This window comes from Haliotis rufescens, unplaced genomic scaffold (genome assembly GCF_023055435.1).
Source record: "Haliotis rufescens isolate VD_foot unplaced genomic scaffold, xgHalRufe1.0.p SCAF_80, whole genome shotgun sequence".
NCBI lineage: Eukaryota > Metazoa > Mollusca > Gastropoda > Lepetellida > Haliotidae > Haliotis > Haliotis rufescens.
The window spans coordinates 1,205,521-1,229,849 of record NW_025964373.1 but is presented as its reverse complement, the minus strand read 5'-3'; the positions used below and the strand labels follow the sequence as shown (position 1 = coordinate 1,229,849).

The following is a 24,329-nucleotide window of genomic DNA, read 5'->3' as shown; positions in this document are numbered from 1 at the left end:
TACATGTATATTATATAGCACATACGTCTGTATGACGTGCCGTTTTACTAACTTTTCCTTGTTTATTACTTTTGGCATAGATTTCTTATGAATATGGAGGTTTTTTGTGTGCCCCTTTATCTTTATTAAGATATCAATAATCACTTTATAATATCAATAAAATTGTTCTTTTAAAACAATCTTCTATTTACAAAATTATTTGTGATAAAACAAATACCTATGGGAAAATTAACTAGATACATAATTATTTGTGATGTCACAGTTTAATGAATGGACATCATAAAATCAGGGAGGTTTTTTTTCATTTGACAGTGAATTAAAGTATTGATACCAGATAATCCTAATAAAAAAATAACCGCTCCATCTACCGATTTACTGCCCATGTAAGAAATCAGGTCATTTCTTTTCAAAATAACAGTAACATAAATATTATCTACGTTTGTTGATACAAAAATAGGAATGGGATAAAATACTAACCATATATCGTAGCACAATAATTATTCATATAAAGTTAAATTAAATTATGACATTGTATGTCTTCTATTAACTTCTTTCGAACACCTCTCTTTGTATATAAATTGTATTATTTGTTTGATTGGGTGGGTACATTTTTAATGGGATGGGTTTCGATTGAGATAAAGAATTATACCCTAACATCACTTTCTTGGTGAATCTATCCTGTCTGTTGTCAAATATTTCACCAACCTCCAACCTTTATTTACTGTTATGTACTGTCATATCATTGCGCATGCAGACGACGGTTCGGCAACTTCCGAGAGCTTCCGGAATGACCCGATTCACAACTTTTCGGTGACTACTGTCTCCTTGACAACTGTCACCAGTTCAAAGTATCTATCGACATGTCTATTATTATTACAGTTCCTACAACATGCTACGTGTAATAGCATGTAACCATTAAAGTGTTTAAATGCATAAATATGAACAGTATTTGCCTAATGGTAAATACAAAATAGAGAACTATTTTTTTTCGGATCAATATCATAGCGTCAAAAGGAGTGACACAATCGCGTGCATTATCCCGCGTCGCCACTGTTTACATGACCACAAACGGAAGTGTGTCAAGCTTTTACTGCTGTCAACTTCACCAGGATTTCTTTAAATGATAATTATGTAGATTTACAGAGGAAATGTCATTAACAGCTAACATGTCGACCGAGGCCTTGTTTGAGCCAAGGGTTAACTTTGGCCAGGGCAAGAGTGCCACAACGTTGTTGACAGAAGATGGGTGTTATTTTCCTATCGTTGCACATGGCTCGTACAGAGAGAGGCAACAAGTGCTGTCAGCTCCATTCAAGAGGGGGTGGGGCGCCCGGCCCATGCATGCCACCACCCTTCTCATGGCCAAAGCCCCCTGGGTACCGGATTACACAACCACCTCGAGACAGGTACTTCACAACATATGCTGTATGCTTCCAGGGAAATGCAAAACTTTGTCTTGTTTTCATATCAGTTGCTACAATTATTATTATTATTGTTGTTGTTGTTGTTGTTGTTGTTGATGATGATGTAGATGAGGATAATGTTACAGCATGCTCGCATTCAGCTGTACAACCTCAGAGCTACATATTTATATTATTCAAACATATTCATGTGCTGCAGTCATCAATCACTGACTAGGATAAAATATACATTTACAAAAAACATGTCATTAAATATTTAATTAAAACAATTTGCAACCAACTAAATTTCCTTAGCTGTTCAAAGTACCAGCAGACAGAAAGTTCTGTTCCTGTCGGGCCTCCATTGGTACTGACCAGAAAGTGAAAGTTATTTAGAAAATGAAAAGATATACATGTTTTTTTCCAGAATCTTTTTATTAACATTATAATGCATGATTTACATTTCAATGCATTTGGATAATCCGTGCAACGAGACTGTAGGTGTTGATAGCAAATGATGAATTAGAAAACTAAGTAATTTAATAGATAAATACATATAAACATACTTAAATGAGTCAATGTATATGTTAATATACAAAAGTAAATGTAAACTAAATAAATAAATTGGTACAATGTAGATGGATAGACAAAAAAAATAAAAACGATAAATCAATGGATAAGAAATTAACACCACATAGAGTTGTTTAGTTTTTATTGTGCTTCTATTTTGCACCAAATATCTGTTTCTAATCATAGAAATAATCGATGTACACAAGAATAACACTTAACTTTTGGAGCACTATTTATTTCGTTCCACTGGGACAATTTACTATGTTGTGCCCAAAAGACCAGCGTTAGTGTTTGTTTGTTGTTAAACGCAGCACTCGGCAATATTCCAGCTATATGACAAGTCTGGACCAGACAATCCAGTGATTGACATCATGAGCATCGATCCACGCAATGGGGATGCAATGACATGCATCAACCAAGTCAGCGAGCCTGACCACCCGATCCCGTTAGTCGCCTCTTACGACAAGCATTATATCTAAGTGCCAAATACACCTACTAGTGTTGGTATTTTCATCATATCATCACCTCAGTTTCAACATATTCCAGTTTAAAGGCAATACGTAAGTATATATTTTGCAGGATATTCTCCATTTTCATGTTCAATGTAGATTTTATTTCATAGAAATTTGTGTTTAATGGATTTACGACATCAAGACCCTTCTAAATGAAGTATATGTGATATCATGAAAGCCAATAAATTGGACAAACTTTGAAAAATGGTGCTGGAAGACAAGTTCAGCCTAGCAGACCATGTAGACTGAAAGGTTTGGGCACAGACAGTCCACTTTAGTCCTGATTTGCAGCAGTACTACATATCTGAAGGTGTGCAACTAAATTGAAAACTTTCATTCAAAGAAATTAATAAGATTAATGTCCAAATAAAGTTCTTTTTTAAACTTTCAACATGTTCAATTGGTGCCTTTAGAGTATGAATAATGTATGTTATTTATGACCTGATCCTTTTGCTATTTATGTGAGTCACTAAAACGCGGTCTCAACATACCAAAGCGTGATAGATTGAAATCTACAACAATCGTGTCACTGGCTGCCAAGGGTCAAAAGGCTCCTATTGAGAAGTGTCAGTGTGGGCTGAGAACATGCACTGCAGGTGAAGGTAGTCATGTGTTATGCTCCATATCATTGTATATCATGACCAGCCCCTCTCAGTATGCAGACATATAGCTCATTGTGCTCTATATCATTGTATATCATGACCAGCCTCTCTCAGTATGAAGACATATAGCTCAGTGTGCTCTATATCATTGTATATCATGACCAGCCTCTCTCAGTATGCAGACATATAGCTCAGTGTGCTCTATATCATTGTATATCATGACCAGCCCCTCTCAGTATGGAGACATATAGCTCAGTGTGCTCCATATCATTGTATATCATGACCAGCCCCTCTCAGTATGAAGACATATAGCTCAGTGTGCTCTATATCATTGTATAACATGACCAGCCTCTCTCAGTATGAAGACATATAGCTCAGTGTGCTCTATATCATTGTATATCATGACCAGCCTCTCTCAGTATGCAGACATATAGCTCATTGTGCTCTATATCATTGTATATCATGACCAGCCTCTCTCAGTATGCAGACATATAGCTCATTGTGCTCCATATCATTGTATAACATGACCAGCCTCTCTCAGTATGAAGACATATAGCTCAGTGTGCTCTATATCATTGTATAACATGACCAGCCTCTCTCAGTATAAAGACATATAGCTCAGTGTGCTCTATATCATTGTATATCATGACCAGCCTCTCTCAGTATGAAGACATATAGCTCAGTGTGCTCTATATCATTGTATAACATGACCAGCCTCTCTCAGTATGCAGACATATAGTTCAGTGTGCTCCATATCATTGTATATCATGACCAGCCCCTCTCAGTATGAAGACATATAGCTCAGTGTGCTCTATATCATTGTATATCATGACCAGCCTCTCTCAGTATGCAGACATATAGCTCATTGTGCTCTATATCATTGTATATCATGACCAGTCTCTCTCAGTATGGAGACATATAGCTCATTGTGCTCTATATCATTGTATAACGTGACCAGTCTCTCTCAGTATGGAGACATATAGCTGAGTGTGCTCCATATCATTGTATATCATGACCAGCCTCTCTCAGTATGCAGACATATAGCTCAGTGTGCTCTATATCATTGTATATCATGACCAGCCTCTCTCAGTACGCAGACATATAGCTCAGTGTGCTCTATATCATTGTACATCATGACCAGCCTCTCTCAGTATGCAGACATATAGCTCATTGTGCTCTATATCATTGTATATCATGACCAGTCTCTCCAAGTATGGAGACATATAGCTCATTGTGCTCCATATCATTGTATATCATGACCAGCCTCTCTCAGTATGGAGACATATAGCTCATTGTGCTCTATATCATTGTATATCATGACCAGCCTCTCTCAGTATGTAGACATATAGCTCTGTGTGCTCCATATTGTATATCATGACCAGCCTCTCTCAGTATGTAGACATATAGCTCAGTTTGCTCCATATCATTGTATATCATGACCAGCCTCTCTCAGTATGCAGACATATAGCTCAGTGTGCTCTATATCATCATATATCATGACCAGTCTCTCTCAGTATGTAGACGTAAAGCTACCTGTGAAGATCAGGGTAGACTAGGTCTTCAGCAACCCATGCTTGCCTTAAAAGGCGACTATGCTTGTCGTAAGAGGTGACTAACGGGATCGGGTGGTGAGGCTCGCTCACTTGGTTGATGCATGTCATCGATCCCAATTGCGTGGATCATTGCTCATGATATCAATCCCTGGATTGTCTGGTCCAGACTCGATTATTTACAGACCGCTGTCATATAGCTGGAATATTGCTAAGTGCGGCGTTAAATGAACAAACAAACAAACAGTATGGAGACATATAACTCAGTGAGTATGCTCTATAGCATCTGTAAAATTACCTTTCAAACAACAGGAGAAGGTTTTCCGAGTTTCCCTCTCTTTTCTTTGAAAATGACTAATTCTGTGTAGAACGGAGATAAACGTTGATCCTTCCTTCCAGTTCCACGGAGGCAGCAAGACGCTGAATCCACCGACACGTGCCACGCCTGGCCCCTCCATGCACATCTCCCAGTACCATCTTGGGGTGCCGCACCCTGACAACCCCTGGCGCACCAACTACTCCCAGGACTTCGCCGCCAAGCAGTCCCCCAGTGTGAGTATATCACCAGTGTCTAGAGTAACACTGTGTATATCACCAGTGTCTAGAGTAACACTGTGAGTATATCATCAGTGTCTAGAGTAACACTGAGTATATCACCAGTGTCTAGAGTAACACTGTGAGTATATCACCAGTGTCTAGAGTAACACTGTGAGTATATCACCAGTGTATAGAGTAACACTGTGAGTATATCACCAGTGTATAGAGTAACACTGTGAGTATATCACCAGTGTATAGAGTAACACTGTGAGTATATCACCAGTGTATAGAGTAACACTGTGAGTATATCACCAGTGTATAGAGTGACACTGTGAGTATATCATCAGTGTCTAGAGTAACACTGTGAGTATATCACCAGTGTCTAGAGTAACACTGTGAGTATATCACCAGTGTCTAGAGTAACACTGTGAGTATATCACCAGTGTCTAGAGTAACACTGTGAGTATATCACCAGTGTATAGAGTAACACTGTGAGTATCTCACCAGTGTCTAGAGTAACACTGTGAGTATATCACCAGTGTCTAGAGTAACACTGTGAGTATATCACCAGTGTCGAGAGTAACACTGTGAGTATATCACCAGTGTATAGAGTAACACTGTGAGTATCTCACCAGTGTATAGAGTAACACTGTGAGTATATCATAAGTGTCTAGAGTAACACTGTGAGTATATCACCAGTGTCTAGAGTAACACTGTGAGTATATCACCAGTGTCTAGAGTAACACTGTGAGTATATCACCAGTGTATAGAGTAACACTGTGAGTATATCACCAGTGTCTAGAGTAACACTGTGAGTATATCACCAGTGTCTAGAGTAACACTGTGAGTATATCACCAGTGTCTAGAGTAACACTGTGAGTATATCACCAGTGTCTAGAGTAACACTGTGAGTATATCATCAGTGTCTAGAGTAACACTGTGAGTATATCACCAGTGTCTAGAGTAACACTGTGAGTATATCAACAGTGTCTAGAGTAACACTGTGAGTATATCATCAGTGTCTAGAGTAACACTGTGAGTATATCACCAGTGTCTAGAGTAACACTGTGAGTATATCACCAGTGTCAAGAGTAACACTGTGAGTATATCACCAGTGTATAGAGTAACACTGTGAGTATATCACCAGTGTCTAGAGTAACACTGTGAGTATATCACCAGTGTATAGAGTAACTCTGTGAGTATATCACCAGTGTCTAGAGTAACACTGTGAGTATATCACCAGTGTATAGAGTAACTCTGTGAGTATATCACCAGTGTATAGAGCAACACTGTGAGTATATCACCAGTGTCTAGAGTAACACTGTGAGTATATCACCAGTGTCTAGAGTAACACTGTGAGTATATCACCAGTGTCTAGAGTAACACTGTGAGTATATCATCAGTGTATAGAGTAACACTGTGAGTATATCACCAGTGTGTAGAGTAACACTGTGAGTATATCACCAGTGTCTAGAGTAACACTGTGAGTATATCACCAGTGTCTAGAGTAACACTGTGAGTATATCACCAGTGTCTAGAGTAACACTGTGAGTATATCACCAGTGTATAGAGTAACACTGTGAGTATATCACCAGTGTATAGAGTAACACTGTGAGTATATCACCAGTGTATAGAGTGACACTGTGAGTATATCATCAGTGTCTAGAGTAACACTGTGAGTATATCACCAGTGTCTAGAGTAACACTGTGAGTATATCACCAGTGTCTAGAGTAACACTGTGAGTATATCACCAGTGTCTAGAGTAACACTGTGAGTATATCACCAGTGTATAGAGTAACACTGTGAGTATCTCACCAGTGTCTAGAGTAACACTGTGAGTATATCACCAGTGTCTAGAGTAACACTGTGAGTATATCACCAGTGTCGAGAGTAACACTGTGAGTATATCACCAGTGTATAGAGTAACACTGTGAGTATCTCACCAGTGTATAGAGTAACACTGTGAGTATATCATAAGTGTCTAGAGTAACACTGTGAGTATATCACCAGTGTCTAGAGTAACACTGTGAGTATATCACCAGTGTCTAGAGTAACACTGTGAGTATATCACCAGTGTATAGAGTAACACTGTGAGTATATCACCAGTGTCTAGAGTAACACTGTGAGTATATCACCAGTGTCTAGAGTAACACTGTGAGTATATCACCAGTGTCTAGAGTAACACTGTGAGTATATCACCAGTGTCTAGAGTAACACTGTGAGTATATCATCAGTGTCTAGAGTAACACTGTGAGTATATCACCAGTGTCTAGAGTAACACTGTGAGTATATCAACAGTGTCTAGAGTAACACTGTGAGTATATCATCAGTGTCTAGAGTAACACTGTGAGTATATCACCAGTGTCTAGAGTAACACTGTGAGTATATCACCAGTGTCAAGAGTAACACTGTGAGTATATCACCAGTGTATAGAGTAACACTGTGAGTATATCACCAGTGTCTAGAGTAACACTGTGAGTATATCACCAGTGTATAGAGTAACTCTGTGAGTATATCACCAGTGTCTAGAGTAACACTGTGAGTATATCACCAGTGTATAGAGTAACTCTGTGAGTATATCACCAGTGTATAGAGCAACACTGTGAGTATATCACCAGTGTCTAGAGTAACACTGTGAGTATATCACCAGTGTCTAGAGTAACACTGTGAGTATATCACCAGTGTCTAGAGTAACACTGTGAGTATATCATCAGTGTATAGAGTAACACTGTGAGTATATCACCAGTGTGTAGAGTAACACTGTGAGTATATCACCAGTGTCTAGAGTAACACTGTGAGTATATCACCAGTGTCTAGAGTAACACTGTGAGTATATCACCAGTGTCTAGAGTAACACTGTGAGTATATCACCAGTGTATAGAGTAACACTGTGAGAATATCATCAGTGTCTAGACTAACACTGTGAGTATATCACCAGTGTATAGAGTAACACTGTGAGAATATCATCAGTGTCTAGAGTAACACTGTGAGTATATCACCAGTGTGTAGAGTAACACTGTGAGTATATCACCAGTGTCTAGAGTAACACTGTGAGTATATCACCAGTGTCTAGAGTAACACTGTGAGTATATCACCAGTGTATAGAGTAACACTGTGAGTATATCACCAGTGTCTAGAGTAACACTGTGAGTATATCACCAGTGTCTAGAGTAACACTGTGAGTATATCACCAGTGTCTAGAGTAACACTGTGAGTATATCACCAGTGTCTAGAGTAACACTGTGAGTATATCATCAGTGTATAGAGTAACACTGTGAGTATATCACCAGTGTCTAGAGTAACACTGTGAGTATATCAACAGTGTCTAGAGTAACACTGTGAGTATATCATCAGTGTCTAGAGTAACACTGTGAGTATATCACCAGTGTCTAGAGTAACACTGTGAGTATATCACCAGTGTCAAGAGTAACACTGTGAGTATATCACCAGTGTATAGAGTAACACTGTGAGTATATCACCAGTGTCTAGAGTAACACTGTGAGTATATCACCAGTGTATAGAGTAACTCTGTGAGTATATCACCAGTGTCTAGAGTAACACTGTGAGTATATCACCAGTGTATAGAGTAACTCTGTGAGTATATCACCAGTGTATAGAGCAACACTGTGAGTATATCACCAGTGTCTAGAGTAACACTGTGAGTATATCACCAGTGTCTAGAGTAACACTGTGAGTATATCACCAGTGTCTAGAGTAACACTGTGAGTATATCATCAGTGTATAGAGTAACACTGTGAGTATATCACCAGTGTGTAGAGTAACACTGTGAGTATATCACCAGTGTCTAGAGTAACACTGTGAGTATATCACCAGTGTCTAGAGTAACACTGTGAGTATATCACCAGTGTCTAGAGTAACACTGTGAGTATATCACCAGTGTATAGAGTAACACTGTGAGAATATCATCAGTGTCTAGACTAACACTGTGAGTATATCACCAGTGTATAGAGTAACACTGTGAGAATATCATCAGTGTCTAGAGTAACACTGTGAGTATATCACCAGTGTGTAGAGTAACACTGTGAGTATATCACCAGTGTCTAGAGTAACACTGTGAGTATATCACCAGTGTCTAGAGTAACACTGTGAGTATATCACCAGTGTATAGAGTAACACTGTGAGTATATCACCAGTGTCTAGAGTAACACTGTGAGTATATCACCAGTGTGTAGAGTAACACTGTGAGTATATCACCAGTGTCTAGAGTAACACTGTGAGTATATCACCAGTGTCTAGAGTAACACTGTGAGTATATCACCAGTGTGTAGAGTAACACTGTGAGTATATCACCAGTGTATAGAGTAACACTGTGAGTATATCATCAGTGTATAGAGTAACACTGTGAGTATATCATCAGTTTATAGAGTAACACTGTGAGTATATCATCAGTGTCTAGAGTAACACTTCGAGTAACACTGTGAGTATATCACCAGTGTATAGAGTAACACTGTGAGTATATCACCAGTGTATAGAGTAACACTGTGAGTATATCACCAGTGTATAGAGTAACACTGTGAGTATATCACCAGTGTCTAGAGTAACACTGTGAGTATATCACCAGTGTGTAGAGTAACACTGTGAGTATATCACCAGTGTCTAGAGTAACACTGTGAGTATATCACCAGTGCCTAGAGTAACACTGTGAGTATATCACCAGTGTCTAGAGTAACACTGTGAGTATATCACCAGTGTCTAGAGTAACACTGTGAGTATATCATCAGTGTCTAGAGTAACACTGTGAGTATATCACCAGTGTCTAGAGTAACACTGTGAGTATATCACCAGTGTCTAGAGTAACACTGTGAGTATATCACTAGTGTGTAGAGTAACACTGTGAGTATATCACCAGTGTCTAGAGTAACACTGTGAGTATATCACCAGTGTCTAGAGTAACACTGTGAGTATATCACCAGTGTCTAGAGTAACACTGTGAGAATATCACCAGTGTATAGAGTAACACTGTGAGTATCTCACCAGTGTATAGAGTAACACTGTGAGTATATCATCAGTGTCTAGAGTAACACTGTGAGTATATCACCAGTGTCTAGAGTAACACTGTGAGTATATCACCAGTGTCTAGAGTAACACTGTGAGTATATCACCAGTGTATAGAGTAACACTGTGAGTATATCACCAGTGTCTAGAGTAACACTGTGAGTATATCACCAGTGTCTAGAGTAACACTGTGAGTATATCACCAGTGTCTAGAGTAACACTGTGAGTATATCATCAGTGTATAGAGTAACACTGTGAGTATATCACCAGTGTCTAGAGTAACACTGTGAGTATATCAACAGTGTCTAGAGTAACACTGTGAGTATATCATCAGTGTCTAGAGTAACACTGTGAGTATATCACCAGTGTCTAGAGTAACACTGTGAGTATATCACCAGTGTCAAGAGTAACACTGTGAGTATATCACCAGTGTATAGAGTAACACTGTGAGTATATCACCAGTGTCTAGAGTAACACTGTGAGTATATCACCAGTGTATAGAGTAACTCTGTGAGTATATCACCAGTGTCTAGAGTAACACTGTGAGTATATCACCAGTGTATAGAGTAACTCTGTGAGTATATCACCAGTGTATAGAGTAACACTGTGAGTATATCACCAGTGTCTAGAGTAACACTGTGAGTATATCACCAGTGTCTAGAGTAACACTGTGAGTATATCACCAGTGTCTAGAGTAACACTGTGAGTATATCATCAGTGTATAGAGTAACACTGTGAGTATATCACCAGTGTGTAGAGTAACACTGTGAGTATATCACCAGTGTCTAGAGTAACACTGTGAGTATATCACCAGTGTCTAGAGTAACACTGTGAGTATATCACCAGTGTCTAGAGTAACACTGTGAGTATATCACCAGTGTATAGAGTAACACTGTGAGAATATCATCAGTGTCTAGACTAACACTGTGAGTATATCACCAGTGTATAGAGTAACACTGTGAGAATATCATCAGTGTCTAGAGTAACACTGTGAGTATATCACCAGTGTGTAGAGTAACACTGTGAGTATATCACCAGTGTCTAGAGTAACACTGTGAGTATATCACCAGTGTCTAGAGTAACACTGTGAGTATATCACCAGTGTATAGAGTAACACTGTGAGTATATCACCAGTGTCTAGAGTAACACTGTGAGTATATCACCAGTGTGTAGAGTAACACTGTGAGTATATCACCAGTGTCTAGAGTAACACTGTGAGTATATCACCAGTGTCTAGAGTAACACTGTGAGTATATCACCAGTGTGTAGAGTAACACTGTGAGTATATCACCAGTGTATAGAGTAACACTGTGAGTATATCATCAGTGTATAGAGTAACACTGTGAGTATATCATCAGTTTATAGAGTAACACTGTGAGTATATCATCAGTGTCTAGAGTAACACTTCGAGTAACACTGTGAGTATATCACCAGTGTATAGAGTAACACTGTGAGTATATCACCAGTGTATAGAGTAACACTGTGAGTATATCACCAGTGTATAGAGTAACACTGTGAGTATATCACCAGTGTCTAGAGTAACACTGTGAGTATATCACCAGTGTGTAGAGTAACACTGTGAGTATATCACCAGTGTCTAGAGTAACACTGTGAGTATATCACCAGTGCCTAGAGTAACACTGTGAGTATATCACCAGTGTCTAGAGTAACACTGTGAGTATATCACCAGTGTCTAGAGTAACACTGTGAGTATATCATCAGTGTCTAGAGTAACACTGTGAGTATATCACCAGTGTATAGAGTAACACTGTGAGTATATCACCAGTGTCTAGAGTAACACTGTGAGTATATCACTAGTGTGTAGAGTAACACTGTGAGTATATCACCAGTGTCTAGAGTAACACTGTGAGTATATCACCAGTGTCTAGAGTAACACTGTGAGTATATCACCAGTGTCTAGAGTAACACTGTGAGAATATCACCAGTGTATAGAGTAACACTGTGAGTATATCACCAGTGTATAGAGTAACACTGTGAGTATATCATCAGTGTCTAGAGTAACACTGTGAGTATATCATCAGTGTCTAGAGTAACACTGTGAGTATATCACCAGTGTATAGAGTAACACTGTGAGTATATCATCAGTGTCTAGAGTAACACTGTGAGTATATCACCAGTGTCTAGAGTAACACTGTGAGTATATCATCAGTGTCTAGAGTAACACTGTGAGTATATCACCAGTGTCTAGAGTAACACTTTGAGTATATCACCAGTGCCTAGAGTAACACTGTGAGTATATCATCAGTGTCTAGAGTAACACTGTGAGTATATCACCAGTGTGTAGAGTAACACTGTGAGTATATCACAAGTTTATAGAGTAACACTATGAGTATATCACCAGTGTCTAGAGTAACACTGAGTATATCACCAGTGTATAGAGTAACACTGTGAGTATATCACCAGTGTATAGAGTAACACTGTGAGTATATCACCAGTGTATAGAGTAACACTGTGAGTACATCATCAGTTTATAGAGTAACACTGTGAGTATATCATCAGTGTATAGAGTAACACTGTGAGTATATCATCAGTTTATAGAGTAACACTGTGAGTATATCATCAGTGTCTAGAGTAACACTTCGAGTAACACTGTGAGTATATCATCAGTGTATAGAGTAACACTGTGAGTATATCACCAGTGTCTAGAGTAACACTGTGAGTATATCATCAGTGTCTAGAGTAACACTGTGAGTATATCATCAGTGTCTAGAGTAACACTGTGAGTATATCACCAGTGTCTAGAGTAACACTGTGAGTATATCATCAGTGTGTAGAGTAACACTGTGAGTATATCACCAGTGTCAAGAGTAACAATGTGAGTATATCATCAGTGTCTAGAGTAACACTGTGAGTATATCACTAGTGTGTAGAGTAACACTGTGAGGATATCATCAGTGTCTAGAGTAACACTGTGAGTATATCATCAGTGTCTAGAGTAACACTGTGAGTATATCATCAGTGTCTAGAGTAACACTGTGAGTATATCATCAGTGTCTAGAGTAACACTGTGAGTATATCATCAGTGTCTAGAGTAACACTGTGAGTATATCACCAGTGTCTAGAGTAACACTTAGAGTAACACTGTGAGTATATTATTAGTGTCTAGAGTAAACACTAAGGCGCTGGAAGAATCATATTGCGTGGGTTTCACCATACCCAGGCCTACCAAAGGAAACCAGAATGTCTCAAACGATAGAATTTGCACACACTTTAAATAGAAATAGCTGCACAAATTACAAAGTCACAATCCCCATAAAGAAACAGACTGCAACAAATGGCTACATCCTATGTCATTTACTGTGTTTGGTTCAATTGATAATACAAACTTTATTGGGGGTGTTTCTTTTGGTCTGGTTGTTTTTGGTCGGCCTGATACCCACAATTGCAGGTTAACCATGCTTGAGGGTTCCACTCTGGCCTGATACCCACAATTGCAGGTTAACCATGCTTGAGGGTTCCACTCTGGCCTGATACCCACAATTGCAGGTTAACCATGCTTGAGGGTTTCACTCTGGCCTGATACCCACAATTGCAGGTTAACCATGCTTGAGGGTTCTACTCTGGCCTGATACCCACAACTGCAGGTTAACCATGCTTGAGGGTTCCACTCTGGCCTGATACTCACAATTGCAGGTTAACCATGCTTGTGGGTTTCACTCTGGCCTGATACCAACAATTGCAGGTTAACCATGCTTGTGGGTTTCACTCTGGCCTGATACCTACAATTGCAGGTTAACCATGCTTGTGGGTTTCACTCTGGCCTGATTCCCACAATTGCAGGTTAACCATGCTTGTGGGTTTCACTCTGGCCTGATACCTACAATTGCAGGTTAACCATGCTTGAGGGTTTCACTCTGGCCTGATACCAACAATTGCAGGTTAACCATGCTTGAGGGTTCCACTCTGGCCTGATACCCACAATTGCAGGTTAACCATGCTTGTGGGTTCAACTCTGGCCTGATACCCACAATTGCAGGTTAACCATGCTTGTGGGTTTCACTCTGGCCTGATACCTACAATTGCAGGTTAACCATGCTTGAGGGTTCCACTCTGGCCTGATACCCACAATTGCAGGTTAACCATGCTTGAGGGCTCCACTCTGGCCTGATACCCACAATTGCAGGTTAACCATGCTTGAGGGCTCCACTCTGGCCTGATACCCACACTTGCAGGTTAACCATGCTTGAGGGTTCCACTCTGGCCTGATACCCACAATTGCAGGTTAACCATGCTTGAGGGTTCCACACTGGCCTGATACCCACAATTGCAGGTTAAACATGCTTGAGGGTTTCACTCTGGCCTGATACCCACAATTGCAGGTTAACCATGCTTGAGGGTTCCACTCTGGCCTGATACCCACAATTGCAGGTTAACCATGCTTGAGGGTTCCACTCTGGCCTGATTCCCATAAATGCAGGTTAACCATGCTTGAGGGTTCCACTCTGGCCTGATACCAACAATTGCAGGTTAACCATGCTTGAGGGTTCCACTCTGGCCCGATACCCACAATTGCAGGTTAACCATGCTTGAGGGTTCCACTCTGGCCTGATACCCACAATTGCAGGTTAACCATGCTTGTGGGTTCAACTCTGGCCTGATACACACAATTGCAGGTTAACCATGCTTGAGGGTTCCACTCTGGCCTGATACCCACAATTGCAGGTTAACCATGCTTGAGGGTTCCACTCTGACCTGATACCCCCAATTGCAGGTTAACCATGCTTGAGGGTTCCACTCTGGCCTGATACCCACAATTGCAGGTTAACCATGCTTGAGGGTTCCACTTTGGCCTGATACCCACAATTGCAGGTTAACCATGCTTGAGGGTTCCACTCTGGCCTGATACCCACAATTGCAGGTTAACCATGCTTGAGGGTTTCACCAGAGTGGTAAACATCCAAGACCTGCATCACCGAGAGTTTCCTCCCACATCAAGCAGACACACTGTGATATAACTGAAATACTGTCACAGCTGTGTTGAATGTTAACTCAATCAACTCGCACAGATTCTAGGCATTGTTCATTTAAACTTTCAGTTGTGAATATTGTTCAGTAATGTCAAATCTTCTCTGCATCCTCCGCAGGCCAATCACCATCATGTGAACGCACATGCCAAAAGTCACGAGCACAGGTCAGGGTCCGAGGTGAAGGCTGTAATCCGGGCATCCGATGACCCTCCCAGCTACTGGTCTCAGTATAACCGCATCCACAGCAAGCTGGGCCACATACTGGGTCCAGGCGTACAGAGAGAATATCCAGTCAGGAAGCAGTACAACTTCATCACAGGTCAGTCAGAGGTCACATGGGTCAGTCAGAGGTCACACAGGTCAGTCAGAGGTCACACGGGTCAGTCAGAGGTCACACGGGTCAGTCAGAGGTCACATGGGTCAGTCAGAGGTCACAGGGTTCAGTCAGAGGTCACATGGGTCAGTCAGAGGTCAAGAGGGTCAGTCAGAGGTCACACGGGTCAGTCAGAGGTCATGAGGGTCAGTCAGAGGTCACAAGGGTCAGTCAGAGGTCACACGGTACACAATCAGTAAATTCAACAATGCTGAAGCTCAGCTGGTCTCTGACCAGTAGGCCTGACACAGTGACACATGGTTGTCTTGTCCACTGTCAGACGTTTTGGTTTCCGGATGACAACATGATTAAAAGTACTTGACTTGATCACTAACATGGCTTTGATTTACCTGGCTGACTGTGTCTTTGGACTTATACAATAGCATTGTTCGATCCAGTAATTACATGTGGGAAACACCCACAGATGCCAGGATATAACTGGAATTATTGTTTTCGGACGATATGGGACATGTCACGTGTCATTCAACAGAAATACGTATTGACTCCAAGTCAGGTCTGATAATTAACTCAAGTTACTAAATATAGAACAGGAATACCCAGAAGTGGTATTGCGAAGACTTAAGCTAATCAGATGTCTTCGTTTGTTGGAACTTCATAACGTTACTGTAGCTAACATAGTCTGACATGTTGAATGGGCTTTTGTCTCCATAATATTCACTAAAACAGTCATAGACTATATACTTGTTTTTATAGACCCCAAAAAGCAATGTCAACCTCAGACTTCATCCTCGGTCAATATTTCTTTTTTCAGGTCCATACAAACAGGTATTGACCTAGTATAAAAGTCTATAATTGTATGATATTAAACATGCTATTTTCAACATGTCGGGTTTGCATGCTTCAGACATGATATTGTTCATCTGTGAGTCCTTTGGAGGTGTCTAATTGAAGACCACCAGACCAGTATTGTCCAAGTACAGTAAACTATGGTTATAACCCAAAGGGACCACTACTTTTAGTTTGTTAACCGTTGTTTGTTATAAGAATATACACAGCAAATGACCGGGACAAAAAAAACCTGTTTGTTATATTCTCCAGTTCGTTATAAGCATGCTCATTATAAACGTAGTTTACTGTAGATGTAGTTTCCCACCGTGTTCCAGGTACGATGGGGTCACCAGCTTGGAAGGAGGACAACCGGCGAGTGTCCGGCAACCGCGTGTTACGCTCCGCCAGGACTAAGGTCCAGAATACGTCCATCATCAGCTGAGTTGGCAGCCAGCTCCACGGAGGGAAGCAATTGCAGCAGCGGTATAAATGAAGGCCAACATTTTCAGCCGTCATATGATAAAAACAAAAAAAAATACTGTCGCTGATGCCTGCTTTTCTATCATGTTATTTTATATTTCAAAAGAGGTTACTTGAGATTCACTGTCACAGGCGTGTAAATTTCACCATTTTTGCCTTCTGAATGAAGATTTCATGCTCACAAGTGGGGTTAGAATGCAAGGATGTGTGGATGTGTTGAAGAGTAAGGACACTGTTCTCTCTAAGTTGTAAGTGCTGTTGATGAGAATGGCATCTTTGTGTCCTTACACACATCCAGAATATTCTTCTCCTGTGTAAAACGTAAGGTATTCATACTGCACCTTGTTTTGATCCGTGAAATCTGACTGATTACTCGATACAATATCACCAACAGCATTCTATATAATCTGCCTTGTCACGACTTGTGTTATTGGGAGTTATATCCAGTCTTTGATGTGATATTTTGATTTCCTTGTTCAGGTGGGTCACCAACCCATGTTTAATATGATTAATACATTGATTTGATACGACTGGGATTGTAGTAACATACAATGCCTCAACCTTGTGAATGGGAGAAGATAAAGGGAGATTTTTTTAGATAACCAATTGTTTATACATTCTAACAATGTAAGATGTCGTTATAGAAAACAATTCCTACAGATCACAAAACTCATCACTAGAATATTCGAGGAAGAGGAATATAAACATGATGAATATTATCTTTTCTATCAGATACTTAAGAAAAAGAGGGTTGACTTTGAACTGAGGCTCGTCCAATTACACAACTCATAGATCTGGGGTAGAATAGGTCTAAATAGGTGACTATGTTTGTCGTAAGAGGCAACTAACGGTGTTTGGGTGGTCAGGCTCACTGACTTGGTTGATGCATGTCATTGTATCCCAATATTCATGATGTCAATCACTGGATTGTCTGGTCCAGACTTGATTATTGACAGACCGCCGTCATATAGCCTTAACATTGCGGAGTGCGGCGTTAAACAACAAACCAACAAAACTCATGCTGTGTTGATCACGTTGCGTCCTGAAGGCCCAGGTCTGTAGAACTGAGTACTGTTCCCTTGACAAGCAAGGATGCATTTCTGCTGAACTTCAATACCTGCACAGAATGATTAGATTGAGGTTTGTTAGTGTGGTGACCACTGTAAACAGTTCTGTGTTGGTCCAGCAGGAGAGAAGGGTAACTTGATACTGATATTGCAGCTATAGGGTAGGTCGAGGCAAGGGAACTCAACAGAGGTGGAGTCAGCAGTGTTTGAAGTAAAACATCATCTCAGATCTGGGCCAAGATTCATTACCTTTGCCGATTCATGAATCTTCCTTTTAACATATTGTTATTTTTCTAATGTTGATGTACCTCTTGATACTAGTCCAGCAGTATTGTTTTATGAAGTATTACATATTCAGAGGGTGGGTCCAGACCCCCCCTCCCCCTTTTGAAAACCAAATGTAGTATGTAAAATTGACGGAGGTTTTTTGTATTTTGGTCCACTACCTTTTGAAAACGCTGGATCCACCCTAGTTTTATACGGTATTTACATCTTTTATCAGTATACATAATTTTAAAAAATGTTAATTGAATATTTTGTAATGACATGCATTATAATTGTTCTTCCTTCTGTGGAGCCAAGCACCTCCATTTCTTTCTGTAGACATTCTTTTCAACATTCAAAGTATATTTTCATGAAGCCAAACTTGATATGTGATTGTGTTTCCGTGTTGGAGGTGTGGTACTGGACTGTTTGTACAGATGCTGGTACTATTCTGTGTAATATTCTTTAGGGGAAATAAACTTTTTGATGTGGATTTTCCCCATCAACATTTATACTCATTATTGTCAATTCCATGCACCAACAATTCAAACTTCTGTGGATAGAGGGTCAGCCTGTTGGTTGGAATGCCTGGTCACGTCATACGAAACGCCTGGTCACATCATACGTAACGCCTGGTCGCATCATACGAAATGCCTGGTTGCATCACACAAAACACCTCACATGCATGCACGGCACGTCCCTACATAAGTGCATCAATCTTGAACACGATGTTAGACCCTATTTTCCCTCATACTTCAACTGTGTTTCCATACCCTTGACAATACGTGGGACGCACAGGTGGACCTGCTGGCTGATGTATCACATTACCATCTCATCCTACCAGGTACCCATTCACTGCTGGGTGAGCAGAGGCACATTTCAAACAACTCTGATTTCCCCACCACATGCAGCGTACAGTTGACTGAAATACTATCCAAGTTGGGGATAAGCCCAAGGTCACTTATATAATACCTGAGGTGGACCTCAGCTCTTCCTTGACAGTATTTCAGCCACAAACGGTCCGATTCTGGGATTCACCCCGCCGACCAGATCCTGGGCGGAAAGCAGTCTTATATAGTGCTCCAACTGCTCTACATATGCATTTTACCAGACACCGATCCACCATGTTTGTTTGATGCTTCTAATATAGCTGCACGTGTCAACATGACAGTTTGCTAAATGGAACAATGCAGCTCAAAACAAGCAGAAACATTACTGTTTGCACTTGTATGTTTAACTGAGATTAATGAACATAGAAAAATTACTGAAATAGTTCCATAATGGTGTGCGATAACCTCAGTGACATCCATCGGGGTCACATTTTAATGAACATGTACTCGATAGCTTCATTAACTTTGGAAACTAAAATATACATTTTCATGCAAGCACCCAAAGCCTGTTACTTTAGCTATGCGGCCAAAAATGGTGTCAGAAAAACTTGGAAACCATTACTACAGAAGGAACTTGTGTCCACCTGTCACCAAAATGGCAAAGGTGTCTGGTAATGCATTCATTCCACTCGGAGTTTCAGGTGTTCAAGATCTACCAGTGGAGCTTTGCTTTGTCACTCGGAGTTTAAGGTGTTCAAGGAGATCTACCAGTGGAGCTTCGCTTTGTCACTCGGAGTTTCAGGTGTTCAAGGAGATCTACCAGTGGAGCTTCGCTTTGTCACTCGAAGTTTCAGGTGTTCAAGGAGATCTACCAGTGGAGCTTCGCTTTGTCACTCGGAGTTTAAGGTGTTCAAGGAGATCTACCAGTGGAGCTTCGCTTTGTCACTCGGAGTTTCAGGTGTTCAAGGAGATCTACCAGTGGAGCTTCGCTTTGTCACTCGGAGTTTAAGGTGTTCAAGGAGATCTACCAGTGGAGCTTCGCTTTGTCACTCGGAGTTTCAGGTGTTCAAGGAGATCTACCAGTGGAGCTTCGCTTTGTCACTCGGAGTTTCAGGTGTTCAAGGAGATCTACCGGTGGAGCTTCGCTTTGTAAACATGCCCCTGGAATTAGTTGTGATTCTTAGATTTCCTGTCAAATGTTGACACTTTCTGGATCCACCCTTGAGTTGCAAGAAATTGTTACTATTAATAGCTGAAATATTGCTAGTGTCGTGTACACATACAAAAGGACAACAGGACTCTGTTCTCAACTACAACTATTTTTATTAGCTCCAAACCAGAACACAAATAAGTGGAACATACAGTACAGTGTGAGATGAGAGATGAGAGATGGTGCAGTGCTTGAGGAAGCAGCACGGGACTACGGTTACACGGAGACCATCAGGGAGGGACACCTACACATCATACAAGTCATCGGTATACACCAATCTACATCATACACAATACCTGATGACAGCAGTCCAAAAGTCAGCTTACAACAGATTTTCATTTGGGCATTTTTCTGAAAGTTCTTTGATGATCTCCTGATGCCACTCAGCAGACTGTGTTTGGGCCCAGGTCAGTGGTTTGAGGACAGTTGTATGACCTTGAACGGCCAAACAGAACCTCCCAATGGAACCAAATAGGAGCATGTTTCTAATGATGACTCTGTTACCATGACTACTAGAGCCAGGTTTTCATTGGCCTGTTTTAGTTTTCCATTTACTTTCAGGACTGCACTGTCAGAAGGCATACATCATGTGTGACAATAATAGAACAGTATGTTAAACGGCAACAACTGGTTTCATATTTTCAAAAACTCTGGTTAGCATAAAAGCCTTCCACATTTATATTCTGATCTCATTCTGCTATTCTTGCTAACTGCATTATCAAAATTGCATTCAAATTTCAAGTCCAGCCATGGTCCTGTTATTGTACATTCAAGTACAGCTGAAAGTTCTGTTAAATTGCATTCAAATACATCAAACTGTACATGATTTAAGTCTGAAATCTGGCATGCAAAGAAAACTACACTGAACATGAATGTAACATGACTGACGGTGAACACACGGACACATGGACAGTGCTTCACAATACTCACGTACTGACAGACAAGCTTACGAACACCCATGTCACAGTCGGGTTCCCTGGCACCAAGGACTATACAAAGGACATCACAACAGGCTGTGGGCAGTTCTCTAAGCCAGAAAGCTTCAACATCTCAAGTATCCCCTGGAAACTTCTACTCACAGAGCTTACACAGAGTTAATGATCAGATGTGTTTGGCGACCAGGCCCTGTTCCATAAAGCTATCTTAGCGCTTGGACTGTCGTAGGTCAATGTTAACACATGGATGTTCTGGTTAATTGGTCCTAAGATCATTTTGTGGAATGGGGCCATGCCCTGATGTTGACGTTTCTTGTATTTCTGTGAAGGTTCATTTAACTATATTGGAGATACAAATCATACAAATCATACAATCAACTCATTTCAGAATCAGATGGCACAGTTTACTCTAGGGCCCATCTTTGATGCAGACTGACCCTGTCCCGATGTCTGGCCGAGGTACATGACGTGTATAGTGTAGGCAAGGAGCTAATCTGTTAAAAAAACACCTTGTAGAAGATGCTCCACATTCCATGATGACACACAGATAATTAAAAGAGGCTCCCAGTCTGTACCAAAAGCCATCCTTACACTTCCGAAATATTGATGTACATAAGAAACCTCGGAACTGACTTGACTTTCTCTTTATGAGTATATGGTCAACAATCTGACATTCCTGGGATTGGCTGTCGCTTGGTTTCCTCCCAACCAATCACCTCCTCACATTCCTCACCCCTGTCACTCAAGATCAACATCCACCAAGGATGACCTTCCAACGCCTCTCACCATCCCGGTCAATGTCACCTAATGAAGATCTGCCACCACAGGCTACACCTGGGCAGCTATATAACTGACCAGTGCTTCAGCTCTCGCAAAGACCACATCATTACCACAAACCTCGGCAATATTTACCACTCATACCAAGGCATCACATCTCAGGGGCTTGCAGACGAGACTAATGACATAATGCAAGTCTTGTGTATCTGGTTAGACGTACAACCTCGACTCAACCAACTCCCATTTCTGGGTCACATGAGGAGCAGTATGTGTAGCAATGATATCTGTGCAGTGAGCTGTGAACATGCAGCTCGGTTCCTCTTCCCTCTATATCAGATGAAATCAAACATCACCGTCCCAATAGATCTAAGAATAACCCCAAAGTGGAATCAAAATTACCCCCGTGTCGGAAACTGACCACTCATACTTCATCCTTATCCTACGATGGAGCACACTGACTTAAGTCTTTCCTGTAAACATAATAATAAACACTAATTCTATCATTATCACAAATAAACACAAGTGCAATGGCCTAAAGCTGGCGGCCTGTTAAACACCAAGGCCATGTAAACATGGTGGAGTTTGAAATGAAGCAAGCAGCGTAGCTGTTACACAAAATCGAAAGCAGCGACTTACTCTAAATTACATCTCACACAAAATGTTGGATCTCTTGTTTTTTGACCATATGCATAATCCAACATTTTCTGTCTTTCCTTAAACAGAGTATCAAACAGTAGCTCATCCTTATTATCTAAGGTGTATGATTTTCTCTATACACATTACTTATAAAAGCATGACACTACATTTCTTTTTGATATGAGTTGAATAAAGAGAGCATTCTTTCATAACACAAATATAGTATAAATTGTATATTCAGATACTAAAACCGAGGCGTATCATATTCTAACAAAAACAAGTATAATGAATTGATAGACATCAGAAATGCAGAGTAAGTAGGCAAATGGAACTGAATAGAAAAAAGATGGACAAGAATTTCACTTCTCTTCAAGAAAAAAGAAGTATTTGAATATTATTTCATTATTGTCATCCAAGTATTATTCAGTAATACAACTTTCTTAATACTCTAAGCAGAAAGAGGATAGACAATTTAATGATGTTTGTATATGCACTTTTCCCTTAATTTCACACATCTTGACGAGGAGAGGGAAATGTATAAGTGTTGATCCTTTCAACATAACAATTCTCATGTGTCAGATAACAACTTCCACTGCAATGTCTAAAGCCAATCTACAGTGTGAAACATGTGATCTTATAGCACTGCAAAATAGGCTAGCTTGTCTATTTCCATAATGGCTGCAATCTGTGTCTGCCAACCACTCAGTTCTAGCTGAGGACGCGAAGACTTCCACTACAAGCAGGAATTCAAAGCAAGCATATGGACATGTCATATATAATACACAATCATCAATATAACAACAAGGGTGATAGATATTTCATTTCAGGACTGTAGTTCGATGAAAAAGAAAAGTCTATCAATATCATAGTTCACCTTGTCACAAAATCCCATACAGTTAGGATGAGGGGGGCAATGTGTGGCTGTAATACATGATACGTCAATCAATATGTCCTTCTATCCCACCAACTCTATCCTCAAGTCTATCTCATTATTCATCGCAAATCAGATCAATGCGGACCCATCTACTGACGATGGTCGCTCTGAATAAGTTTGTCGATATTTCTTGCTGCTTTGTTACTCTGCCAATGTCGGAACAAAATGCTATAAAGGGTGCCAGCAGTCGGCGTCCCGGTAGCTCTTGACTCAAAGCAATCACTCATATAAAGGCCCAACGGCCGGGCCCGAGAGTGCGGTATTGCTTTTTACTTCCATGTTTTGGCTAGAACTTTGGACTCGACTTCCGAGTGTTGTAAGTATGACCCAGACAGAGTCTCCCAGTCGAGGCGAGCAACATGTGCAGTTTACGCGTCTGCCATCGCTGCTAGGGAGAGGTTTCTGCTAGAGGTCGTAGTTAGAGCGAGGAGCCTGGATTCAGGTCATGTCGAATTCAAACCCATGGCGTCCATCCCTCATATAACACGGCCAGGTTGTCCAGATGGGTAGCCTCCTTCAGAACATAGTCCACCTGAAACACACACAAATAGTTTACGTTGAAATTCATTTTCACAAGCATTGAAAGGTTTTCTTTTTGCAGCGAGTGTGTCAATATTGTGTTCCAGCTAGTTAGAGGTAGTCTGAAAATACTTGAGCATGGGCCAACCAAAATAATAGCTTGATCAACAATTCCCTACTGATAGTCACAAAATTTGCAAGGTGGCGAATGGTAACCACCAGACCCTCATTAGTTGGCTCCCTCCTACAGAAAGAATGGGGTGCTGTGGCCACGTTCTGCCTGGGGATCTCCACGGACTGGCTAAGTCTTAGCCCGACAACACTGTCAACACAGCCAAG

The 24,329-nt window shown here is 40.6% G+C and overlaps 2 protein-coding genes across 3 annotated transcripts in view; one reads left to right on the top strand and one right to left on the bottom strand.

Annotated features, from left to right (window-relative positions):
• The first annotated feature begins 1,013 nt into the window (after positions 1 to 1,013).
• Positions 1,014 to 18,663, top strand: LOC124137374. Its single transcript, XM_048390013.1, has 4 exons — positions 1,014 to 1,406; positions 5,034 to 5,186; positions 15,294 to 15,495; positions 16,674 to 18,663. The coding sequence occupies exons 1-4, from the start codon at positions 1,149 to 1,151 to the stop codon at positions 16,778 to 16,780; spliced, it is 720 nt and encodes a 239-aa protein (XP_048245970.1). The 5' UTR covers positions 1,014 to 1,148; the 3' UTR covers positions 16,781 to 18,663.
• A 1,622-nt stretch (positions 18,664 to 20,285) lies between these two features.
• The window catches only part of LOC124137375 (serine/threonine-protein kinase SMG1-like), a 124,255-nt gene continuing 120,211 nt past the window's right edge, over positions 20,286 to 24,329 (bottom strand). For both annotated transcript variants that reach the window (XM_048390006.1, XM_048390007.1), the window contains exon 74: positions 20,286 to 24,003. In XM_048390006.1, the coding sequence (XP_048245963.1) occupies positions 23,926 to 24,003 (78 nt within the window). In that variant the 3' untranslated portion in view covers positions 20,286 to 23,925. The remainder of the gene's footprint in view (positions 24,004 to 24,329) is intronic.

Excerpts from the sequence above, each read along its gene's own strand:
- LOC124137374 (XM_048390013.1), top strand. The coding sequence starts at position 1,149 with ATGTCATTAACAGCTAACATGTCGACCGAGGCCTTGTTTGAGCCAAGG. Across the intron at positions 1,407-5,033 it reads ACACAACCACCTCGAGACAG|TTCCACGGAGGCAGCAAGAC; the intron begins GTACTTCACAAC and ends CCTTCCTTCCAG. Across the intron at positions 5,187-15,293 it reads CCGCCAAGCAGTCCCCCAGT|GCCAATCACCATCATGTGAA; the intron begins GTGAGTATATCA and ends CATCCTCCGCAG.